Raw genomic sequence first — 22,539 nt, 5'->3', positions numbered from 1 at the left:
CCCCATTATACATGACGAGCTGGGCTCGTCATCAGCGTGCGAGGAGGCTACGCCATGACGAGCCCAGCTCGTCATGAGCGTGAAAGGGGTTAAGTGTGTCTCAGAGTACTATAGTAGAAGCAGACCCTATATTGTATTTTAGAAACTCGCCTTCCTCTCTATTCAAGAGATTAATTTCTTCAATGTCAGCGAGTATGGTACGGTCCAACGTCCATTTCCTCCCTGTGGGCCTACTATTTTGTTCAATTTTTAATATAACCACAGAGTGGTCTGAGAGGTGCGCGGTTAAATAGGTAATGTTGCAGATTTCTTCTCTGAGATTTAGACTTACCAGAAAATAGCTAATTCTGGACCCATGTCCATGTTTTTTGTTGTGATAAGGAAGCACCTTGCAAACAGCCCGACCTCTCCCTCCATTAATCACAAAGAGCACTTTGTTTTATCATTGACTGTAGATATGTAAGGGATTTAGGGGTAGCTATTGCTCTACTATTCTTCGACTTATCCAATTTTAAATCCATTATTACATTGAAATCACCAGCCACCTTTAATTTTTCACCTAATTTTAGGGTCAGAAGCAAAACAATGTCTATTTAAAGAAATTGACGGGAATTACTATAAAAGAACTCGATTCAAGGTCTTGGAAACAGCTTTAAAAGTCTGGAAGAAGATATGTAAATTATCTGCCTTGGAAGACTTGACATATTATACAACAATGAATGCGGTAAAGCTACTCCCCATAGTATTTCGTGATAAGGTGGCTGTTGGTTGGACAGGCAAGGGCATTTGTCAGATAGGAGACTTATATGTAAATGGGGGACAAATTACTCAGTATGAAGACTTGTCAAGACAATATAACAATACAAGTCATTCACAATTTTTTTAATTTCTCCAAATGAGGGATTTCCTTAGTCGTAGAAATTTGAAAGCAAGCCCAAACCCACTTATTGAGGCGGTCAGATCCCATGGAAGATAAAGTCGCTTTATAAAATATTAGCTTCATTTACAACGGATGATTTGGGGAAACACAATGCACAATGGGTGGCAATATTGGGGGAAATCGATATATCAATAGAAGAAGCTATAGTTAGGTCTAATGAAGTTTTTTGTCTGCAAATTTAAAAGTACAATTTTTTAAAACGGTTTTTAATTTATACTACACTCCTGCACGTATGCATAAGTGGGGAAATCGTTGTGATGGTAAATGTTATCGTTGCGGGAGTGATAACGCTGACAGCCTTCATATATTTTTCACCTGTGTTAAACAAAACTTTTTTTTGCACGGTATTGAAACGTTTTTATCTAAAATGTTTGGGGTATCACTGAATATTACGCCAGCTTTAATGCTTTTAGAGATTGGGCAGGTGGTTAAAAAAAGGAAGTCCCTTTTACAAACATCGTTATTTTCTTTTTGTGGCATTGACTATAGCCCGATTATGTATAGCTTCTGAATGACTTCGCCCTGAGCCCCCAACGTTTGACACCTGGCGGGCCAAAATGTATAATTCAGCTAATTTAGAATTAAGTTTGCATTCTATAAAAGGGGCAAGGAAAAGTAAATTAGGACTGTATAAATGGGAGGTATTTTCGGCACCTATTGATGCATGAGGCTAGGATGTTTGGTTTAATTTGGTTATTGTGACATATAATGTTTGTACTATTTTTGTGACTTTGGGTTTCTTTTTGTTGTATTACTCCTGTCTTTGAACTGTGAAATAAAATTTTAAAAAATCTAAAAAATCACCAGCCATAATCACTGGATCCGGGAAGTCTAGCATGTTAGTAAATACTGCTTTTAATGGCTCTATATTGTCACAGTTCGAACCATAATAGTTATTAGTCTCTCCTGTATTTTAGTTTTTGTAATAATCCACCTACCGCTCCTATCAACTACTATATCTATTATAATTGCCTTCATCTGTTTTTTTAACTAATATCACAACTCTCTATGCACTCACTCTTCACCAGATGGTCCTCTTACCGGGGAGTCCCTCAGATACTGCTAAATCTTTTCCCTTCCCCCTTTTGTGTGTAGCCCATAAACATTCCATGTTAGCAACTGAATGGCCATCTCCTTTCTATCTCTAGACTCTCTGCCTGGACCCTTGCATCTGTTCTAGCTCTAACCTACATCGCTGAGGTGTATGAGGTTTTCTTTGCTTTATTTCCCTTATGCTCCCTACCCAGTGCTTCAACCCTCCCCCTTCCCACCCCTCAATGGAGAACCCCTCCCTGCTATCCTCTGGACTTGATGTTAGTCTGTTTTATTTGCGCCACTGTTCTCCTGCCACCGCTCAATAAATCCAAAAAGATTTTTGGGTAAACCACGTAACTTCATACAAAACTTTGAGACATCCACCCTCCCCCCACCCCCAACTCTTCCGATGTGTGTACTGGGGCCGACCTACTACTCTCCTTTTGTGCATAGTTTCATCACCTTGTAGTTGTGGCCTAGATTCTTCCTTTTTGTATGCTATCCAGTAGGTTATCTGCCTCCTTTTGACTCCTAAATTATGCATTTTAATATTGCTTGTCTCTTAAGGATGCAGAAAATTTGAGCTGTGCTGAGGCTCCGAACTTTTTTAATTCTTCTAGGCCTTACCCAATTCCCATTGTGCATCCAAAGTTGACCGAGACAGGTCTGATCTAATTTCAGACAAGAAATCTTCACCCTTAGCAACTTTATTTCCTTTAAAGCATAGGTTTGGAAGTTTAAAAGTATCTTATGCGGCTTGACCCTGTTTGGATTTCGTCTGAAAGGATCTCTGTGAACCCTTTGAATATCCTTAATTATCTCCTCCTCACTCTCCTCAATCTGAATTCCTTCCTTTATCAGCGAGACCATGAAAGATGTTATGCCTTCTCCCTCCTTCCCCTTCTGTTTTCTTGCTCCTCGAGTCTTATTGCCTGAATATCAGCTTTAGTATTGTTCAATTCTTCCTTCAGCTCCTTAAAGTGTTCTCTAAAGTCTGTCTGCTTATATATAGATCATTTTTTCCCAGGGCTTTGCAAATGCTCCTTCTTTCACCCTGCTCCCCTTCAAAAACTGCAAAGCCTTTCCTGATATCCCCCGATAATGATGAAAACATGCCCTCTAGGGACCTCAGTGAAATCTCCGGGTTTTCATCATTTTCTTTAATCAATGTTGAATCCAAGGGCAACAGAAGCTTAACCTGATTTGAGTTTTGAATAATGTCAACAATTGGGGATTTTGCTCCTTCTTCTAATGTATCCTGTTCTGCATTCAATGTTATAGGGGCCACCTCTTGGCCAACCCCAACCTGGATATACACCCTTCTGCCGCCATCAGTGCAGGGACTGTCTGACCTACTGACCACCTTGCAAGCTCTGTAGCCTGTTGTCTAATATCCACCACAGGGGACAACACCTTGAAAAAAGATCATAATGAGGGTGTAATTTTTAATTTACGATCTACCCCCTCAGGCTCCTTCTTACCTTTACCACACCTCTGTGGTTCCTTTATAGGGCTGTCTTTAGGCCTACACACTAGTGGCAGAGGGGGCACACAGCCCTCAATCTGATTAGGAATCCTTGATAGGGGGGTGGGGGTGGGAGACAGAAGAAGTCTTGTGGGAACAGCTTTTATTATTTTCAATGTTGTAGATTAGATACCTCTGCCGTCCTCAAAGAAAATAACTTTCTAGAGGCTGACAGATCCACAGAGAGATCTATGAAATGATTCAGCACACTAGATGTGACCATTAACATGACCAACTTTCAAGATCGACCCACAACATCAATCAGATTTCTTGGTGCCCTCCTCAACACCAGGATTGGTAGCACTTTTCTATCAGAGGAAAGAATGGTGTGTCTTCAGTCCTTCACTCGGTAGAACCAAAACCTGGAAACGTCTATTCAACTGTTCTCATAGTTGCTGGGTATGATATTGTCTTGCATTCTGCTGGTTGACGATACCGCCTCTACAAGAGGAGTTGGATGTCTATTGGTTCCAAGTGACTGGATGCTTCACCAGTTGGATCCAGATCTCTGCCAAAACCAAAGCTGCCTTGGCATGGTGGTTAGAGTGATTCAATCTCACGAAAGGTGTACACTTTAAACCACAAATAGCTCACTTCTTCATCACCTCGTACATATTGTTGGAGGTGCACAGGAACTAGAAGTAAGGGGTCATGACCGATCCAGAAAGACCTTCATATAATTATCCTGGAGCTCTGAGTGGTTTGAAAGGGGTTACAATCATCCTAGTAAGAACTAATAATACCACTGGGGTGTTTTATATCAACAAGCAGATGTTGACATGGTCCTGTTTACTGTCAAAAGAAGTGTAATGCCTTTTGGACTGGACAGTAATGCAGATGATCTCATTAAAAGCCTGAGAGCCTGAAATGGACAGTCCGTTTCTTTTACCATTGGGATCACCTAGCACTGTGCCTACTATTTGCAACATGATTGAACAAGAATGCTGCTACTTTGCTGGCTGTCAGTGGCATCCAAGAATAAGGGCCGATGCGTTCTTGATCTTATGGTACAAGACCTCTTCGTATACCTTTCTTCCTTTTCCCCTCATCCGGAAGGTTTTCAATAAAGGCAAGATAAAACCTAGCCAGCTGATATGATTGTTCCAGCTTCCAATTCCGGGGAAACGTCAGTCTTCTTTCAAGAGACAATGTACAGGTTCTACACATCACAATTCTTTGACCCTGAACATACAGTAAGTGGCTCTCTTGAGTTTCAGGAGATACACCGCTTCTTTCAACAAAGATAATTAAATGTTTTTATTAGAGGTCTGTTAGTTTCTAAGAGATTTGTTCAGGGCATTTACACTCCTCGGGGTTTGTCCACCCCAACGGTAACTAAACACTACCCTTGGCCAGTCAATGAAAGATTCTCTTTACATAAAGAAGTCATTAAATATATATCCTGTAAGAAGGCTTTACTATTGGCCTCACTTCAGTCTGGGAAATTCAAGCATTCACTCACCATCAAGCCATCTTGTCTTGTCAACAGTTTCAAAAATCTGATCCTACTGATATTACCTAATTGAGATAGTTAAACTAAATCATTCTTTCAAGATCCCACCACAAGCGTGGCGAGGTTGCTGCACTCATTGGACGTAGGAGGGTGTTTGAAAATCAACATTGATAGAACTAAAACAATCAATTGGACAAACACTTAGCTTCTTTGCAGGAGGCTGAAGACGACAATCTGCTTTCAAAACAAGGGATGGATTAATGTAGCTACTTTCTGACATCTATAAGCTGTTGTACCTTGCGATGTAGGCTATCCGCCCACTCAGCCTAACGGATTGCAGTACAGCAGCACTTAGTGCAGGACTTCATCTTTTGCAGCTGTGTAGAAATGTTGTCACATACTGACAAGACATTACTGTTTGGCTACTGATTCTGCAAGGAACTCTGCTGTTGACCACGCAGTTTTACGACCTATTTAATTAACATAATTTTTTATCACTGTTTTATTCTGTTTAATATTGCATAGTATAGTATGCATTAATGTATAAAATGCTGCTTGCAATTCTGATTCGAGTGTGAAATAGCCACTGCTGTAGAAGAAATACATTTCTTACATGTACCTACAGTTCTCCAGCATTGGTATCTTTCATAGATTTAAACGTGGCCCAACCTCCTTTGTATCCAGAGACTGTAATTATAATTATCCTCTCACACTAGTGCGAAGTGCTATAGTAATTTGAAGTATGGTTGCCTCTAAGATAGTGGAATTCAGTGCACTTTGACCTCATTGACTGGAGTTTGGGTATTTTCCAATGAGGTGATTGTGCAATTAAAGTGGCTTTGCTTGTACTGCTTTCAGGGCAAATTTTTGGATACAGCTATTGAAATGTCAGAGTTGACATTCCCAGTTTGCCGATAGGGAGTGATTCAGGCATGTGAATATGTAAAAGGTTAAAATGTTACAGTTACAGTTAACCATCTCAATTCTTGTCCTTTCAAAATGAATGGCCCCTACATTTAAACTAAGACTCATTTGCTTTCCAGTACCGGTACTGGAAATAGAATTCATGCTATCATTTCATCAGCCAGGAGGCTGAGTGAAATACTAACCCTGTGCTTTGTTGATACATTTCATAAGTAATTATGGATTATTATATCAATCAAATGAATTCTGTTTTGAATTTTCCAAGTCCCTCCTTTGCAGCAGTGATCTCTTGACCCCACAGATGTCACAAGAACTGACATTAAAATATTGTTAATTATGAAGCTACTTCTGAAAGCAAAGCCTTCGCTAGGCAATCCATGGCTAGGTAGATAGCTTACTGTATGGCCAAATGCTACTAGAATTCAAACAAATTCTTCCTGCACAGGACTGAAACCCTGTGTGAAGTAACATAGCTCAAGCATCTTTCATTAGGTATACCTTTCAACCTGAAATGTGCAGACTAGCAGCCTGGAAATCAGTCCATACCCTTGTTAGGCAGCCCTGTTTGGACACTGGCTCTAGAACTAACACACAAGACCAGCAGGCATCTCTGTTTAACATTTTTGAGTGTCTCTATTGTCCTGTTTATTTAGGGCATGAGTTGCCATTCTTTTCCGTGTTTATGAATATCAATGAAAATCACATGATGGAGAGTAAAAGCTAGATATCCATCAGGGGTATATTCACTGAACAAATTATTAACCTGTATCCTCCCTGCTAAACAATGGCTGCCTTAAAGTGACAGTGCTAATTTTCTCTATTTTTGGTGATCCCTATCTCGCCCTATTCCCTGCTTTATTTGCACCTTAAAACGTTATGGATTTTCAGATTGGCCAGTTTACTATATTAATATTTAATTCTAATTTAATGTGATATTCTAAAAAGCTGAATCTGTTTTATTCTTAAAGAAAATAGGGCTCTTTGGGAGAAGTCATCTGGGACCCTAGACAAAGTTTAAACAGTAACTTTAATTATTTGTGTTGCCTCTAGGTGCAAGGGCGTACGACCGCCTGAAGAAGTCTCGGGAGGAGGCCCGCTTGAAGCGCACCATGCTCTCAGAGGTGCTCCAGTACATCCAGGACAGTACAGCCTGCCAGCAGTGGCTCACCCATCAGGCTGCTATGTATGTTCGGCGGACTGTTCTTACACGTTCTCAGTTTCACCGCACTGACACCTGAAAGGTGTTTCTGCCCTTAATACTGAATGCTCACCTCTCCTGAACATCTGGGAACTTCCACAGTTGAACTTGTAGCAGCCTTTTTCCAAATCCGAGCAGCGCCCTGCTATGTCTAAAAGATCAGTCAAGCATTTCATTTACATTTTTTTCTTTGTGTCGCCAAAAAATGTAACATGATATTTTATTTTGTATTCATTTGTGTTTGACATCTTTTGTTTATTGTAACTTTCATCAAATATATTTGGTAGGTCCCCTTGAGATAGTCAACTGGATTAAGGGGAATTGGTGTCTTAACTGGGAACTGTCTGTACTCTGGAAATACCAATTCTGTTTTGTCAGAGGAGATCTGGCACCCAATGGCCAGATTCCTATTCACATCCTCCCTCCACTTGACCACATTTTGGCACACCGTGCACATCACTTCAGCTCCATGTTGTCCCCATTTCTTCCAAATTTGGATGGATTTGGAAACCAGCTAAACACAAATAGTATTTTGCTATTTAAAAACTTAACACTTATATCTTGAGATAAAGCAAAATGAACAAAAATGCTCAATTCCTAAAACCGAAGAAAATGTTGAGAGATATTTCTCTTCAACATGAAAGACAGGGTGAACGAGCCAAGCTTCAAAATTGAAGCTATTTGCAGGAATTCCTTTCCGAGCCTTGCCACAAGTATGAAGTTTTCAATCCAGCATATGTGACCTAGAGTCAGAAATTGCTTTCTGAGAGGTAGCATTATGGCGGTTAAGGTCTAACCAACATGTGTTTTGTCTCTAACTACTCTGCAAACCACCAACCGCCTCACAACTTTTATCTTTACAGCTGACCCTACATAGAATTAAGTGGTCCACAATAGAACAGATGCCTTAATGTTTGGAAGACATTGGATGCCCATGCTCTGCTAAAACTATGTGGTGCTGACATTGTCCCATCCAGAGAATGATGTCACATCTCAAAACCCAACAGGCTAAAAAAGAAACATTTTAGAACACCTATAGATAGTGATTGTTCGAGATTTAGAGATTTAGGGCTAGACAAAGGGAACTGCTTTATTATCCTTTGTACTGGACGTCCCCCTTAATACATCATGCTTGTATCAGGGATTACAGCCTTTTAACAAAGACAGAAACTCCAAGACGGGCTCCCAGAGATTTACAGGCACGGATGCATACCCCTCATCTGTATTGAGTTGCTTTAGGCTGCTACTCTGCATTATTTTGTGTGTGTGTGTGTATGTATAAATATACATATATATGATGTTAATGAAGGGTCACTTGCTCCATGGCTCAGCCAGTTGTGGGGCTTTGTAATATAGTTAAAAATATATTTAATGTTCCTTCCCTGTATTGATTTTCTTTGGACTAAAACTGCTCTTGCGCAATTCTTATTTGAGTAGCTAAGCACCTGTGAATGTGCTCCTTTATTAGTACAACTCGCTTTATGGCACTTTTGCAGAATTATTTCTGCTCATTTCACTATTATTGTCTTATTACATTTATCAAAAATAAAGTTTTGATATAACCTTTAATCAAGAACATTCTGGTTCATGATAACACACACAACTCAATAAATTTTAATTTGTGAATCAGTGTCATTGACTGTTTGATGTAAATCCCATGTGCCAGGTAGTTCTTTAAATAGGCTATATCTCTTTGTAATGAGGAGGAGACTAGAACTATTTATTGAAAGGTGATAAAAATAACGGGAGAACACCTATGGGAAATCTTTTCCATTGTAACCGATACAGCTTGTAACTGTTATTCACAGTATTATTTAGATAAACATATTTTCAATGAAGAGATGCATGTATATATAATGCAAGTTTAGCACCCAGCTTGCATTCTAAAACCACATACATTCTGTGAAACATTAGGTGTTGAGTAGTCAGTTAATGCATGTTTGCTAGCTTCTGTTATTTCTTAAATATTTTGTGCAGAAATAGTGTTTGTTTGCCCAACACTGTATGATGTAATATTGTTTAAACTTTTTATGACTTGTTGTATTCCTTCAATCCATTGTGGATTGGAATCAATTTGAAAAATGCAAACGTAAACCCAGTGAAGAAACTGGAAAAATGTTATAGCCCAAATTGACTCCTCCTCACCAGCCAAATGCAAAACGTAATGTTCATTGTGGTTTATTTTTCATTGAATTAGAATATCTCATTAAATATGCTGGATGCCGAAACGTGTTTTAAGAATAGGTACAATTTTCATTTTTGAAAATCTACTTGTACATGCTTACATTTTTTGATTCAAAGCCAATTAGAATCAAATTCAGGTGCGTAGAAGACACTTGCTGAACAACTGTTATGTGTTTTAAATGATTTCAACCCTGAACTCTTTCCTACCGTCCCCTCCTCAAACACTGGTTCAAACCCTTCCCGCGCCCACAGCTGAAAATAAACACAAGGAATGGTACCTATAAGTATTGTCTTTCATACACAATAATTGTGACACTGTACCAGTGAGGAATTCAGAAAGTCCATGGGCTTGGACTGCAAAATAGAGTGAGCTAGGCAGTTCATTTTATCCGCTCAGCAAGTATCCATTAACACAGACCTGCCTCTTTTATTGTTTCTCCTATACACCAAACCCAAGACATTGGGTGCAGACCTTGTTGCAGAAAAGAGTGGTTGGAATTTTTCTTTACAAAAACACAGCAACAAAGGGAATCACTCTGTTTATTTTTTTAGTCAAGAAATAAAGACCACGAACAGTAATTTTATCCCATACTCAGTCTAAAGAATGTAAACCAATGGATAAAATACCAAAAGCTCATAACATTTGCAAAGCTTAAGATTAAACCTCAACTGCTTCAGGTGAGATTCGATATGTTCCATGTTTACATGATGCAAATGTTCACATTTGTTGTGAGACACAGAAGAGACCCACAGCATTTAACATGTTCAGTTAAGATTATCTTTCCTATGGATTACAATCATCTGAAGATGTTCATTCCAAGGGTTTGGCAGTGGTGTCAGCTTTTTTGCAAAGTCCAGTGATGTGAACCACCTATATTTAGATGACATTTGCTCGAAGTCCACTCATATCCAAATGTGCAGCAAGATTTGTAAAGAAAATGCTGTGTTCTTAATGAATCTCAAGAACCACATATTCAATACTTGGAAGCAGTCTTGCAAATAAAGTTGCAAAATATATCCTTCGGAATGTCATCAACTTTAGGTGCCCTCTCACCTGCCCAGATCACCACCTCTCTAGGTTCTATGGCATTGTTTATCGTCATTGTTACGAAAGCCCAATTCAGCATCATGGCTCTGGGGGATTGGTGATGCCAGAGAACAGGACAGGAGTCAAGAGCCGACTGTCCACTATAGTTCTTCATTCTACTGTGGTGTGTTAAAAGAAAACATGTGAATGCAATCTAATATGAAATGGACAATGGCTGTCAAAAGACCATTCATGTCATATATGCATAGAAGAACTAAGAGCAGACTTTCTATCTCTGATGTGCTTTTTGCCTTCTATAGCATTACTTTCCATTCTGAACCAAATAGATGATGCCCTCAACAGTGCTCAACATGTTCAGTGAGAAGAGATCCAGAATCGAGGATCTGAAAATATCATACTGGTGCCTGTCTCGGAATGCCCACATCACTGCAGTTCATCACCAGGCTTTTTAAAACACCAAAGTGGGCAAGCATCTCGTAAAAGAATAATATTAGGGTTTGAATGACAAAATACTTGAGAACTTCTTTGCTGCTTGGAAACTCAAGATTTCGATTTGTATGCTAGTTCACACACACCTTAATGTATTGTTCCCAAAGCCCTAATCCGAACTGAGTTCCCTTTTCATAGAAATATTTTTTTACTCTTTTCAGCAATTCGTTTGCTTCCCAACTTGATGATCAAGCTGAAGCAGCACAGAACCAGAATCATCCATATTACTCCCGACTAGACTTAGCAATGATGTTACTAGGATCATCTTTCCCAAACACGCTGGCTGGATTTTCAGACCGAAATGTCAAGTATTTTGTTACTCTCATTCTTCATGACTCTAAGTTCTCTGGCATTGTTATTACTAAATACTTCAGTTGTTAAAAGCCCCTGCATAAAATATCTTAATACATTTAGATTATCATTTAAACTATGAGTCTGTTTGTACTTATTTAGCATCCTCTAAGCAATCTGTAGCTAGATTGATAGTATATTGTATCAGTTTGTTACCGTAAAGCCAGCAGACCTCATACAAAAATTCCTATTGTTGATTTATTCAGTCCTTATTGTCAAAAAAGAAATGACTGACTGCTTTGCATTTTGGAATAGTGCAACCATCGGAATCCTTAAGCACACAGTCTTAAAATGTCACTAGATGAAAAATCATGTTATTCGAGGCAGTTCCAGTTTTTTTTCATTTAAGAGTTTTGAAGTGAGCTTTTCAGCCAAATTTGTTCTATCGTACCTGAATTTGATACTAATTAGTACAGTTTGCAAAGCTTCCACCTATAGGATAATCTCTTTTTGTGATCCTTAAAAAGAAAATTAAACTTTTATTTTCCATATAATCTGTTCCTAGATTCAGCCTATATGAAAAGATCTTACACAGTTTATGAATTCAAGTGACATAACCAATGGCTAGGAAGTAAATTTACAAGTTGGTAACCTATCTTTCTTTGATTTTTAATTTGTCGGCGTTGTGAGCAAGTGTGTCCCTGTAAGTTGACTTGTTCATTTCAGGCCTTCCAGAACAGTCTTGTCTATCTATGCCATTAAAGTTAGACGTTATGGTTGACCCAAATGTATGAGTAGATTCTGCTCTCAAAACTATACCAGAAACTACCTTTGCATTTTGGAAGGAATCATTTACTTTGTGTTTAGTGTTTATTTCCATCTTTGCTTACAACATTTTTCAATATTTTGCAGTGATTCGGGTCTAGCACCTCCAACGCCTTCATCTTCAAATTCAGGTAAGCAGATTTTTTGTTTTAATTGTGAACCTCAGAGCACTACTTCTACTGATTGGTGGACATTACTGTCATCTTGGATTTATCGCCGATTCTTTTACAACAGGTGGGACAGCTAATGGCTTTCCCAGTGGTAACAGCCAGGCTACCTCCCCTTGCTGTTTTTCACCGTAATGCCAAAAATGGAACCCCCATTTGGTTATTGGTGAAACTCAGTCTTTACAAAACTGAATGACAGAGGAAAAACAAGAAAAAGTGTTCTATTGAAACCCAAAGCAGAAAAAATGCCTTGCAGCATTTCACACGCCTATTTCAGCAGATTAAATTGTTGTTGTGCAAACTGGAATAATGAGGTAAACTACAAGACATAGTTTGTCTAATACTAAGTTTAGAAGCCTGTAGAGCACAGTAACTCACCAGTAACAAAGAGCGCACACTTGGTAAAAACTAATACATGAAGTGTGCCAGCAGATTGTATTCCTACTGATTGTAAAAATAAAAAGATAACTGATTTAAAAAATGTAAACTTAGTCTTGACTCACTGTGGCGCAGGGGTTCTGTACAGTAAAAAGGGCCTGACTAGCCAGCCTTTCTGTGTGATTGGAGATTTTATCATTTCAGAGCCTTGAGGTTAAAAGAAAAATCCTGGGATCCTCATGTTGCTGAGTGTAATGCAGCAGATTTCCGATATGAAGTCTTTTACATTCCACAGAATCGAAATATAGGCATATGTCGGGGGCAGCTGTTATTTTGTACTAAACTACAAGCAAGTCGATTAACAATATTAAAGTAAAAAATAAAATATTCTGCAGGTATGCCTGGGCTGTATTGCCTCTTACTTAGAGCTTTGAAAAAAAGCTTATTAAGTACATGACCCGGATAACTGAAGATACATGACCATTATGAAATTAAATGCTTTTTCTCTTGTTTGGCCTATTGTGGACTGTGGTTTAGGCAAAAAAAATGCCTTTGGAGTTTTTACTAGTATCAGTGCCGAGTATGGTGAAGTTTGCAGGTTTTTATTATGTCTTTTTTTTGGGTGACTCATCGGTTGTGCTATAGTTAGTGTTATTTACAGATAAATTATATAATTACTCTTGCTATTAACATGTTGTTTAAAGAGGCTGGTGAATAAGGACCAGAGTCATCAACTGTGATCATTAGAATGCATGTTATATTTTTATGTTTGCTTCAGAAAAATGTTTGGTACTAACTGAAAGTTGGAATAAAAAGAAAACAAAAACAATGAATATTAATCAGTGCATGGCTTGTTATTGTACGACCAAAGCTTTCTATGCATAACATTGGCATTTATTTATGTAATATACACAGCCAGGTTACAACCTTAATTATCATGAGATGATTATTAGGGGCATCACCGGCATCCAATTTTGGTCCTTGCTGATGTTTCACAAATGTATAGTATTTACATTTATTAAACTAGCTACATGTCTGGGTATAGAAAAACGTATTTTATTTTCCGTTTTACATATTAGGTAGACGGAGTGCACCACCCCTGAATCTTACTGGTCTTCCTGGCACGGAAAGGCTGAATGAGAAAGAAAAAGAGGTATGACAAGGGACATTTCTTCTGTAAATTGCAAGATCACTTGTGTGGGCAGATGGTCATCTTTATCCAGCGTGCATTCCACACCTCCCTGAAAATATTCCTGGTAGATTTTGAGAGCAGTCAATATTGATTAGCAGCATGCATCTGTTACAGAGTCACATGTGATGGAAAAGCTCTGAATCTGGCATTAAATTGAGGTTCTTTCTGATCTCCCTCCTTCACGTCGTTTGGTAATTGCCTTTGCAGGCAGAGAAATTGAAAAGTTTCTCTAAAAGGAATGCTGCCACTTTAAAAGAAGTTGGAGCATGCTGCTTGTATGGTGAACTCCTTTATTTATAGATCGCCCACCACAACACCCAGATCCATTTTGTCTACCTATTAGGCAATACTCCAGGCATTGACTTTTATGGTGCTTCCCTTTTTAGATCGATGCTCTGTATTTTCTTTTACTTCCCCCAGATCTCCTACTTGGATGGGTAATGTATTTGCTTGCGTTTTCAAATTCTGTTGGTATTGAAGAAATTACTTTCTCTGCTCTGCAGTTACTAAAAGCTGCAAAGAGTGCAATGTATAGGAAAGCATTTGCTGAACTCACAAGGTCTGCATCTTATGCCTGGGAAACAGGCATCAGATCAACTGTCCTCTTTTCTGTGTTGCGATTAATCCAAGTTTGCAAATTCAATTCTGTAATACAAGGAAGCAACTGGTACACCTCGAAGGGAAAGCTCCAGGTTACAAGTGTTGGGGCCATGCGATACTAGATGGCCTGCTCACATCTGTCCCCGGTTGAATGCTCCTGCTCAGAACTCCCAAAAGACCATATGCTGGGGAGGATCACGATCCTGAAGCCTGATGCCTAACTAGGTAGATGGATCTAATGCCAAATCACTCACTTCAGAGATTGAGCCTGTCTCCTTCTAGCGACCTGCAATCAGTTCCTTGGTAGTTTAGTGCCAAATATGACAAAAACACCCCATTCTACCCGTTACATTTTAAAAATATACATTAAAGGGATTGCACGCCTTCACAGCCAAAATCGTTACCTCCATTGATTCTTCAGCCTGTTTTGAGAAGTTCGTCTTTTTTTATAGTATTGGAACTTAAGAAGAAATAGAAAAAATACAAAACCCTTTACCGATTAAACAGTATTGTTTTATGAGGTCAGATACTCGAACTGAATTACTGTCCTTAACATAGCGTCTATTTTTCATACCAGTTCTTTAGTAATGTGGCTGTTGCTTAAAGGGTTAGCTTGATTCCTAGGCCTGTTTTAGACTCTGTACACTCACCTCCCACACCACAACCAGTGGGTGATTCTACTAGTCCGCTTAACAATAATGATCATTCTCCACATAAGTAAGCATTGGGAAAGCCAATAGGGGCTGGCTTTAAAAAGACTGAGCTAATAGCTTTATAAGGGCTTTTCCCCAACCAAATGGTTAAGATGCATGTGCATGCATGTCTGGCAATGTTGGAATGAGTTTCCTATTAGAGCAACTCCTTTCCAAGATGAATGCCATTGCATATGAGTGCATTGTGACTGATGCACAAGCTTCATGGCCCAGTCAACCATTTTTTATTTACTGCCCTAACATGGTGGGAGGGCCATGTTAGACCAGTATGTTAAAATGGAAAAAGCCAAAACAAGTTGCACGAAAAAGCAGCACTTTGCAACTGCTGGGCCCTCTTACTAAAGTCTGTCCTGTCTGTCTGTCTTTCTATCTATCTAAAACACAGTGGTGATCGTTACTGTGTAGTTTTAGTTGGGTTGGAGTTCCCCAGGATGCTTGTGTCTTGTCCAGGAAGGTCCTGGCCTGGCCGTTTGGGCTAGACTGTCCCCATGGGGATCAGGGTCAAGACTGATTTGTATATGGCTGGGGGCAAGCTGGGGTGAAGTAGTGAGCAAAAAAAACAATGCTCTAGCATCTGATCAACTTGGGGCCCAAAGCGGTATTCCCCATTAACAGATACTGTTCGACTTCTGGCTTGAACCCAGAGACACAAAGTCAAGCATGCCGGCGGGTCATGGTGCTAGAGTTAATACCCCTGGTGGCAGTGTTGGATGCATCCAGGGCGCATCTGATGGGGGTTATAGGAGATGGTCTGGCCATCGGTCACAAACTCATGAGCCCTTTGTGTGTATCGATCTGGGAGATTTTGGATGAGTTCTCCCATCTCATCCCATTGAGCTTAATCGTACCTAGAGCGTATAATGACCGAGTTAGCGATAGGCCAATGAGTGGCAGATTGAGTAGCCACTCTTTTGCCCACGGCATCTATCTTTTTGCTTCCTTTGTCTGATGGCGGGGCATCCTCAGTGCCTTGTGCATTTGGTTGTTAAGTAGTCCTCGTCCTCAGTGATGCTGAGTAAGTCCACCTTGTGGAAGGTGGCTGCTCTGTAAATACCCTTGTGATACAAGATGGTATCCGGAGGGGAAGGCTTAGCGAGGTAGAGGTCAGTGTTGTTGTCACCTGTGGGGCAAAACCATAGTTGTCCAAAGGATTATCCCAGGACTCTAAGTCCTACAGGGCATTGAATGGGACTTTATGGTTTGCAAGCTACCCTCCCCATATGAGAAATGTGTTGACCCCTCTGGAGAAGCTGGTGGAGGTTTCCTAAGTGGTGGAAGGGGGATAGTTGCTTTTGGCAGAGGAGGAGGGATGTGAGGAGGAGGAGGAGGAGGAGAGAAAAGAGGAAGCGGCCGAGAAGGCAGGGAGGTGGCGCCCTTATCTCAATGCTTCTTGAGCTAAGGCTTTGGTAGTAACTCCAATGCAAGGTGCTCCTTGAAGTTAAGCTTTCTCTTGAGAGGATGAGTGTCTGCCCCGTCAGTGGGGTTTGGTGACAATTTTACCCAATTGAGGATGGATAAATAGTCTTTTCTGCCTACTGTCCACCGCCTCTGCAAAATTGGGACGTCAAGGTTCATTGAGCCTGTTTAGGAAAGCCCCATGCATGAGCAAGTCGGTGCTGACAGATGTTTCGTCTTCGAAGCCTGTCTCGGCATTAAAGGATGTTTCTGCTCCAAAGGGCAAGGCTGCCCTGAGAAACTGGAAGGCATCAATGGTACTGCTTGTGTAGAGGAAAAGCCAGGCCTTGTGTAGCTGTCTCGACATCAGGCCTTGTGTCTGTGCATGCCGGGACAACCTGGAAGGCTGTTGGTAGGATCAACACCCAGCCCTCTGGGGGGTGTTGGTCGGACGATTGGTGTGAGTGATGGGGAACAGTACTCACGGTCGATGTATTCAGCCAAAATTAAAGCTTGGCTCCAGACTAAAGCAGGATGATTGCTCTGCAGACATGGAGGGACCTGCTTCCGTTTTGTCATCATTGAAGATGTTAGGAGTATCTTCGTCTTGCTGCTGTGCCATCTAGCATCGAGCAAGTCGCCGGTTGCGTCGGTACCTGAGGGTCTTCTTCGACCGGAACACAAGGCTGACGGAGCATTCATTCCGGCGACTAGCAAAGGTTGCAGAACGAGTTGTGATCATGCCACGAATATTTGGAGTGGCACTGTGGACAGTGCTGAAAAAGGGTCTGTTCCATCTTGGCTTTCACATTCTCGAGACCCCAAGGGAGCGTCGAGGAATATCCAAGGGCGGATCTGACAGAACCCAGATAGCTAGAAAACTGCAAAGAACAAAAATGCTTTGTGCCAATGGGAGTGGAGGCACCAGAATGCCTGGACAATGAACATCATGCGGCATCGACTAGGAGCTTCAGTGATACACGTCCGAACCCAAAGGTGGAAGAAAACAATGAAACCGTTGACCATGCGCAGTACCACTCATAGAAGGAGTCACAATACCTTGTTGCATACATCAGAGCCCAACACTAGATGGCAGGAGTAGGAATCTCGTGTATCTACTGCTACAGATGTCATGAACATAAATATACACTCTGTCAACACCTTGTTAAGAGGGCCAAGGGGCAAGCAAGGGCTACTTGGCCCACCCCTTGGGATTGAGGCCTTTCACTCCTAATGTCCGGGGTCCGACCTATCATGGATCCTGAGTAACTATTCCAGGTAACTCTTCAGCACTCGACTCTCCCTGGTAGCGCAGGTTGAGCGAGGGGCGGAAGGAGTGCGCTAGTAACAGGTGGTGAACATAGTCTCCCAACTCAAAATATGTCCAATGGCAGCAATAAATGATTGTCCAGCCAAATACTTTTTTAAGACAAAAGGAACATTTTATATATAACCACAAAGTGAAAGATGGAATACACAAACAATGCACACCGTCCTCTGAGGTCAGGGCTCTAGAGTTTTGATGACGGTCCCTGAGTTCTATTTCTCACTTTTTGGGAGCTGGCTCTGTATATAATATACCAAAAAGAGGTATATTGTGTAGAGTCCAGGTATCCTTTGCTTTAAAAATTCCCAGGTTCTCTTTTTGTGGTTGTGTGGTCCGACAACATTAGGCGTATCGAGGAGGAGTGTTAGAAATTTGTTGCATGCACAGAGTCAATAAATTATACAAACACACACACACACACACACACACATACACACACACACACACATACACTCAATAAGGAGATTCACACAAATATAGAAAAATACCCCGTATCTATATACTTTTTTGACACCAAGAACTTCGTTATTGGGTAAATACTTTTAAAAACAGTAATTTTGAAAAAACAGGTAAATGTACTTGTATTATCTCTAATGGCATAATGTTTTCCTATGGAGAAAAAACATATACTGCATACGGGTATTTAGCAGCAACTTACAGGACCAATCCTCTGGAGTGATATGGGGTAGTGAACTTGTAAGTCACACCAAACTCATTTCACTTGGCCGTCGGTAAACAGACATGAAGTTGTCACCTCTGTCTGACTCTACCTCCTTAGGAAAACCCACTCATGTGAAGATACTCAAGAGGGCCCTGGCAACTGCAGGAGCAGTGACAATCCTAAGTGAAATAGCTTCAGGGTGCCTGATGGCATGGTCCACTACTGCTAGTATAAATCTGTTCTCTGATGCTGTTGGAGGGTCCAGGGGGACAACAACGTCCAACTCTACCCTTTCAAAGGCGACCCCACTCACTGAAAGTGGAATTAAGCGGGCCTGTGGGTGGTTACCCACTTTGCCACTAGCTTGGCAGGTAGCACAGTAGTTACACAACTCTTTCACCTTCTGAGACATACCTGGCCAGTAGAAGTGAGTGACTAACCTACTCCAAGTTTTGGACTGGCTAAGTTGTCCAACTAAGGGGATATCATGAGCTAAAGAGAGTAAGAACTCACTATACAGCTGAGGTACTACCACTCTCCTAGGGGATCCAGGTTTGGGGTCTCTGGCCTCATTGCACAGTAGTCCCTCCTACCAATAGCTTCGGTGGGAGCCACTGACCCCCCTTTCCTAGTCAACAGTTTGCTGCCCCAGGCTTTCAAAAGTAGGACATGCCCCCTGTCCTTCACACAGCACGTCCCTAGAGGTCCCCCTGAACCTAGTAGCTCTGCCAGGTAAGGCTAAATTTCCTGTGGTTCAATTCCACCTGGGGCTGACAGGGTGTCTCTCCGAGGAGAGGGGACATGAGCTTGTGACTAATCAGAAGCTGGCTTCACAGACTACTTACCTTTTCTCTTGGAGAGGTGGGCCACTCTTTCACACTCTAGTACCTCTTTTTCACTCTGGCTCTACACTGTGCTCATATTTTTACATACACCCATTCATGTGTACCCAGCATGGCTGAATGGGTTTTCATTGCAATCTCAGCCCAGGCTGAGAACTCCAGATCATTTCCTGGCAGACAGGCTTCGGGAATTGCACATGATACCACCACCGTCTTTTGGCCACTAGCCCCTCCCGATTCTTAGGACACCATTGCCATGGGATGAACATTAGTATAGTTGTCAGCATTGATGACTGTGAAGGTCTTATCAGTCAGATACTGTTCAGGGGATATCCGTTTCTTAGTCCCCATGGTGACACTTGCACCTTTATCCCCCAGTGCTTCAACTCTAACCCCATTAATACATGGCTGTTGTCTGTATTTGTCCAGGTTACTGGGCCAGACTGCCAGGGCAGCTACATCCACCCACCCTCTGAGACTAGAGTTGCTTAAATGTACACTCCAATGATCCAATCTGGAGACTTACCACTGCATTAGGGGCTGAAGGTACACTACGGGGAGCATTTTTGGGACAGATAGGGTCCCCAGTTCGGTGCCCATTGGCATTGCAATTAATCACCAAGCCTTCTTGGTCTGTGTATTGTCTTGGACCCACCCTCCTGAAGAGATTTTTGGGGGCCTTTAGAAAGGTCTTTGTCTTTGCCTTTAGACTGTTCACCATCTTTCCCTGGGTGGGGAGTGGAGGAGGCTTAACAACCCCTTTCTTTTAGTCACCCCCACCATGCTTTGATTTGGTTACCCTAGTCTTGACCCGGTGGTCAGCCATTTTTCCCAATTATTGGGGAGAGGCTAGACTTAGGTCCACCAAGTACTTATGCAAATTCTCGGAAACACAGTTACTTACCAGATGCTCTTTCATAATAAGATTATAAAGCCCATCATAGTCTTGCACCGTGTTACCTTTTGACCAGCCACCTTGTGTTTGGACTGAGAAGTCAACAAAATCTACCCAGATCTGATTCAAGCTTTTACGAGTTTCCCTGATCCTGTACTGGTTTTAAATCCTTTAGGACCTTATTAGAGACTTTTAGGTCCACTGGGGGACTTAACACAAAAGGCCCTAACAGTTATTTTAAACAATTTAAAAAAGATCGAATTTAACAAAACATTTTAACTGATAAAGACATCTAGCTGCAGATTCCTTGCCTTCAAATTTCCCAGGCGTCAGACTGGATCCAGAAGATTTTTCTTTGAGCAATACCCTTGTGCGCCGGTAGGTGGTGTCAGTCAGCTCCACATGACGTGGGCGTCCTATTCTCCGCCGTTCGGATGTCGGCGTCACCTATATAGCCACCACCTCGTCATGCTGACGTCCGTTCTTTTCTTTCTGCGCCAGCCAGCTCAGGTCCATGAAGAAAGCTACCCTCTGTCACTTTTTGATGATCTTTTTTTCAACGTTTCAACATTTTGTCGAAGGTTTTTTGGTATGTATGTTTTCAACATGTTCAAGAAGACTTCTGGATTCAAGCCGTGCAGCGCCTGACACAGCGCAATGTCAGTAAAGGATCCACACTTGGTTTGTCTTTGATGCCTGGACAATGACCACGACTCAAAGTCGTGCTCAGACTGCAGAGCCATTGCTCTCTAGAGCTGCATGTGGCTCTGCGCCGCGCCTTTCGCCCCAGAGATCACGTTCACTGTCCCGGTCGAAAGGAAGATCCGGGCACCACTCCGGGAGCCTTAAGTCTTTGTCCTCCCTCTTGAAGTCTTTGAGTCGGTCAGATAGGAAGCACAAGGACATAAGTTAAAGCGTGCTTCAACTTCTCCCTGTCGCGTCAACCAACGCAACCGAGGATCCTCAACATTCTAGGCCTCGGTCCTCTGAAGCTGTGCCTCGGTCTACTCTATACTTCCCTGCCTTCCCCGGAGCCGAAGCAACCCCCGCCCAGCTCAAGGAGTGTTATGCCGCCATGTGCCTCATATTTGGAGTCCTGACCCTACCGGTGCAGCTTTGGGTTCCGTAGGCTCAGAGGAGGCCCCTTTGGGTTCTGCCCCGGAGGCTCGGACGCTGATGTCCCCCATGGATCCAGTGATGGATCCTGACTGATGCTGGTCGTACCTTTGCGACCCTCGCCAGCACCAGTCCTATCGACGAGACTCCTGTGGCCACAGACGCCCTCCGGCAACCCCATTCTTCTCCCCAACGATTCGGAGCTGGATCGCTACCTTCCTGCACTGATTCAAGCACTGATAGAACCCTATGGATATGGGTCGTTCTTTCAGCTCTATTCTGAGGGGCTTTGAATGGAGGAAGATTGTGAAGGGTCTCTGGACCCTTCACAAGACCAGCCTTACCATGACATGGACTCGTGTGAGGAAGTGAGTGAGGCTAGCGGGCTGGATACCTCCAGATTCTGGCCTGCTTTCCCCTCCTACTGTGGCAACAGAGGAGGGAGCATCATACTCTATAGTGGTGTGAAGGGTAGCTGAAGTCCTGGGCCTTGAGCTCTCTTCTGTGGCATCTTGACGGAGGTCCTGCAGCCTAGCTCTCAACAAGGCCTTATCTGATGTTATCTGATCTCATCCAAGCTCAGCACAGGGGCTTCTGTGAATAAGACAACTGCCCGCCACCATCGCCCTGTACTGGGTGGCCCATCTTTCCTCTCCAGCCATCCTACCCCCGAACTCTGGATGGTTGAAGCCCCTACCTCCCAAGGCGCGTGCCCTTCTTCCCGCCCCCTTCCTCCTCCACCAACCACCCCCCAGATAGGGACTCCATGAGGCTGGATAGTTGGCGGTAAGAAAATATTTTCTTCCTCTAGCCTTGCAATAAGGTCAGTGAACACCAAGTGCTTATTGGCCCGTTATTACCCCGTTTGTGAGAAACTGTTGTCCTGGAGGAGGCCCAGGCCATCCTCTCCCAAGCAATGTCAGACGGGAGGGTTTCAGAAATGTTCGCCATCCGTTGAAGGCACAACACGACCGTCTCACTGGTCAGAGTGATTTCAACAGTGGCTTTTAGACGCCTCGCCTGGTTGAGGACTTATGACTTTTCTGGGGATGTCCAGGCCTTTCTCGTGGAAATGTCCCTTGATGGCACCCATCTTTTCAGAGACAAGACAGGCATGGTGCTGGAGCACTTTAATGACTCTCGGCCAAGTCCTTGGGCCTTTCAGAACCCACAAGTCCCCAGTCTGCCTTTTGCCCCTTTAATAGCTACGGAAGGGGCTGTCAGCTGGACCAGCCATATCTCCAGCCATCTTCCAGCTACAAGACAATGCAAGTTAAGCAACCTCTGTGCGGCGGTGGGCGCGGCTTGTTCCGGTCCCTTGTATCGGACGGCTAGAGGTCT

The 22,539-nt window shown here is 42.3% G+C and overlaps 1 protein-coding gene across 2 annotated transcripts in view; it reads left to right on the top strand.

Annotated features, from left to right (window-relative positions):
* TADA2A (transcriptional adaptor 2A) overlaps positions 1–22,539 on the top strand; it is a 279,922-nt gene that overhangs the window by 239,750 nt on the left and 17,633 nt on the right. For both annotated transcript variants that reach the window (XM_086954889.1, XM_086954888.1), the window contains exons 12-14: positions 6,928–7,060; positions 12,000–12,043; positions 13,537–13,610. In XM_086954889.1, coding sequence (XP_086811015.1) covers positions 6,928–7,060; positions 12,000–12,043; positions 13,537–13,610 — 251 coding nt within the window. The remainder of the gene's footprint in view (positions 1–6,927; positions 7,061–11,999; positions 12,044–13,536; positions 13,611–22,539) is intronic.

The sequence above is a fragment of the Lissotriton vulgaris genome, chromosome 2_1 (genome assembly GCF_964263255.1).
Source record: "Lissotriton vulgaris chromosome 2_1, aLisVul1.2, whole genome shotgun sequence".
Classification (NCBI taxonomy): Eukaryota; Metazoa; Chordata; class Amphibia; order Caudata; family Salamandridae; genus Lissotriton; species Lissotriton vulgaris.
Note: the sequence above shows the minus strand (reverse complement) of the source record. Positions and strands in the feature narration are given on the sequence as shown.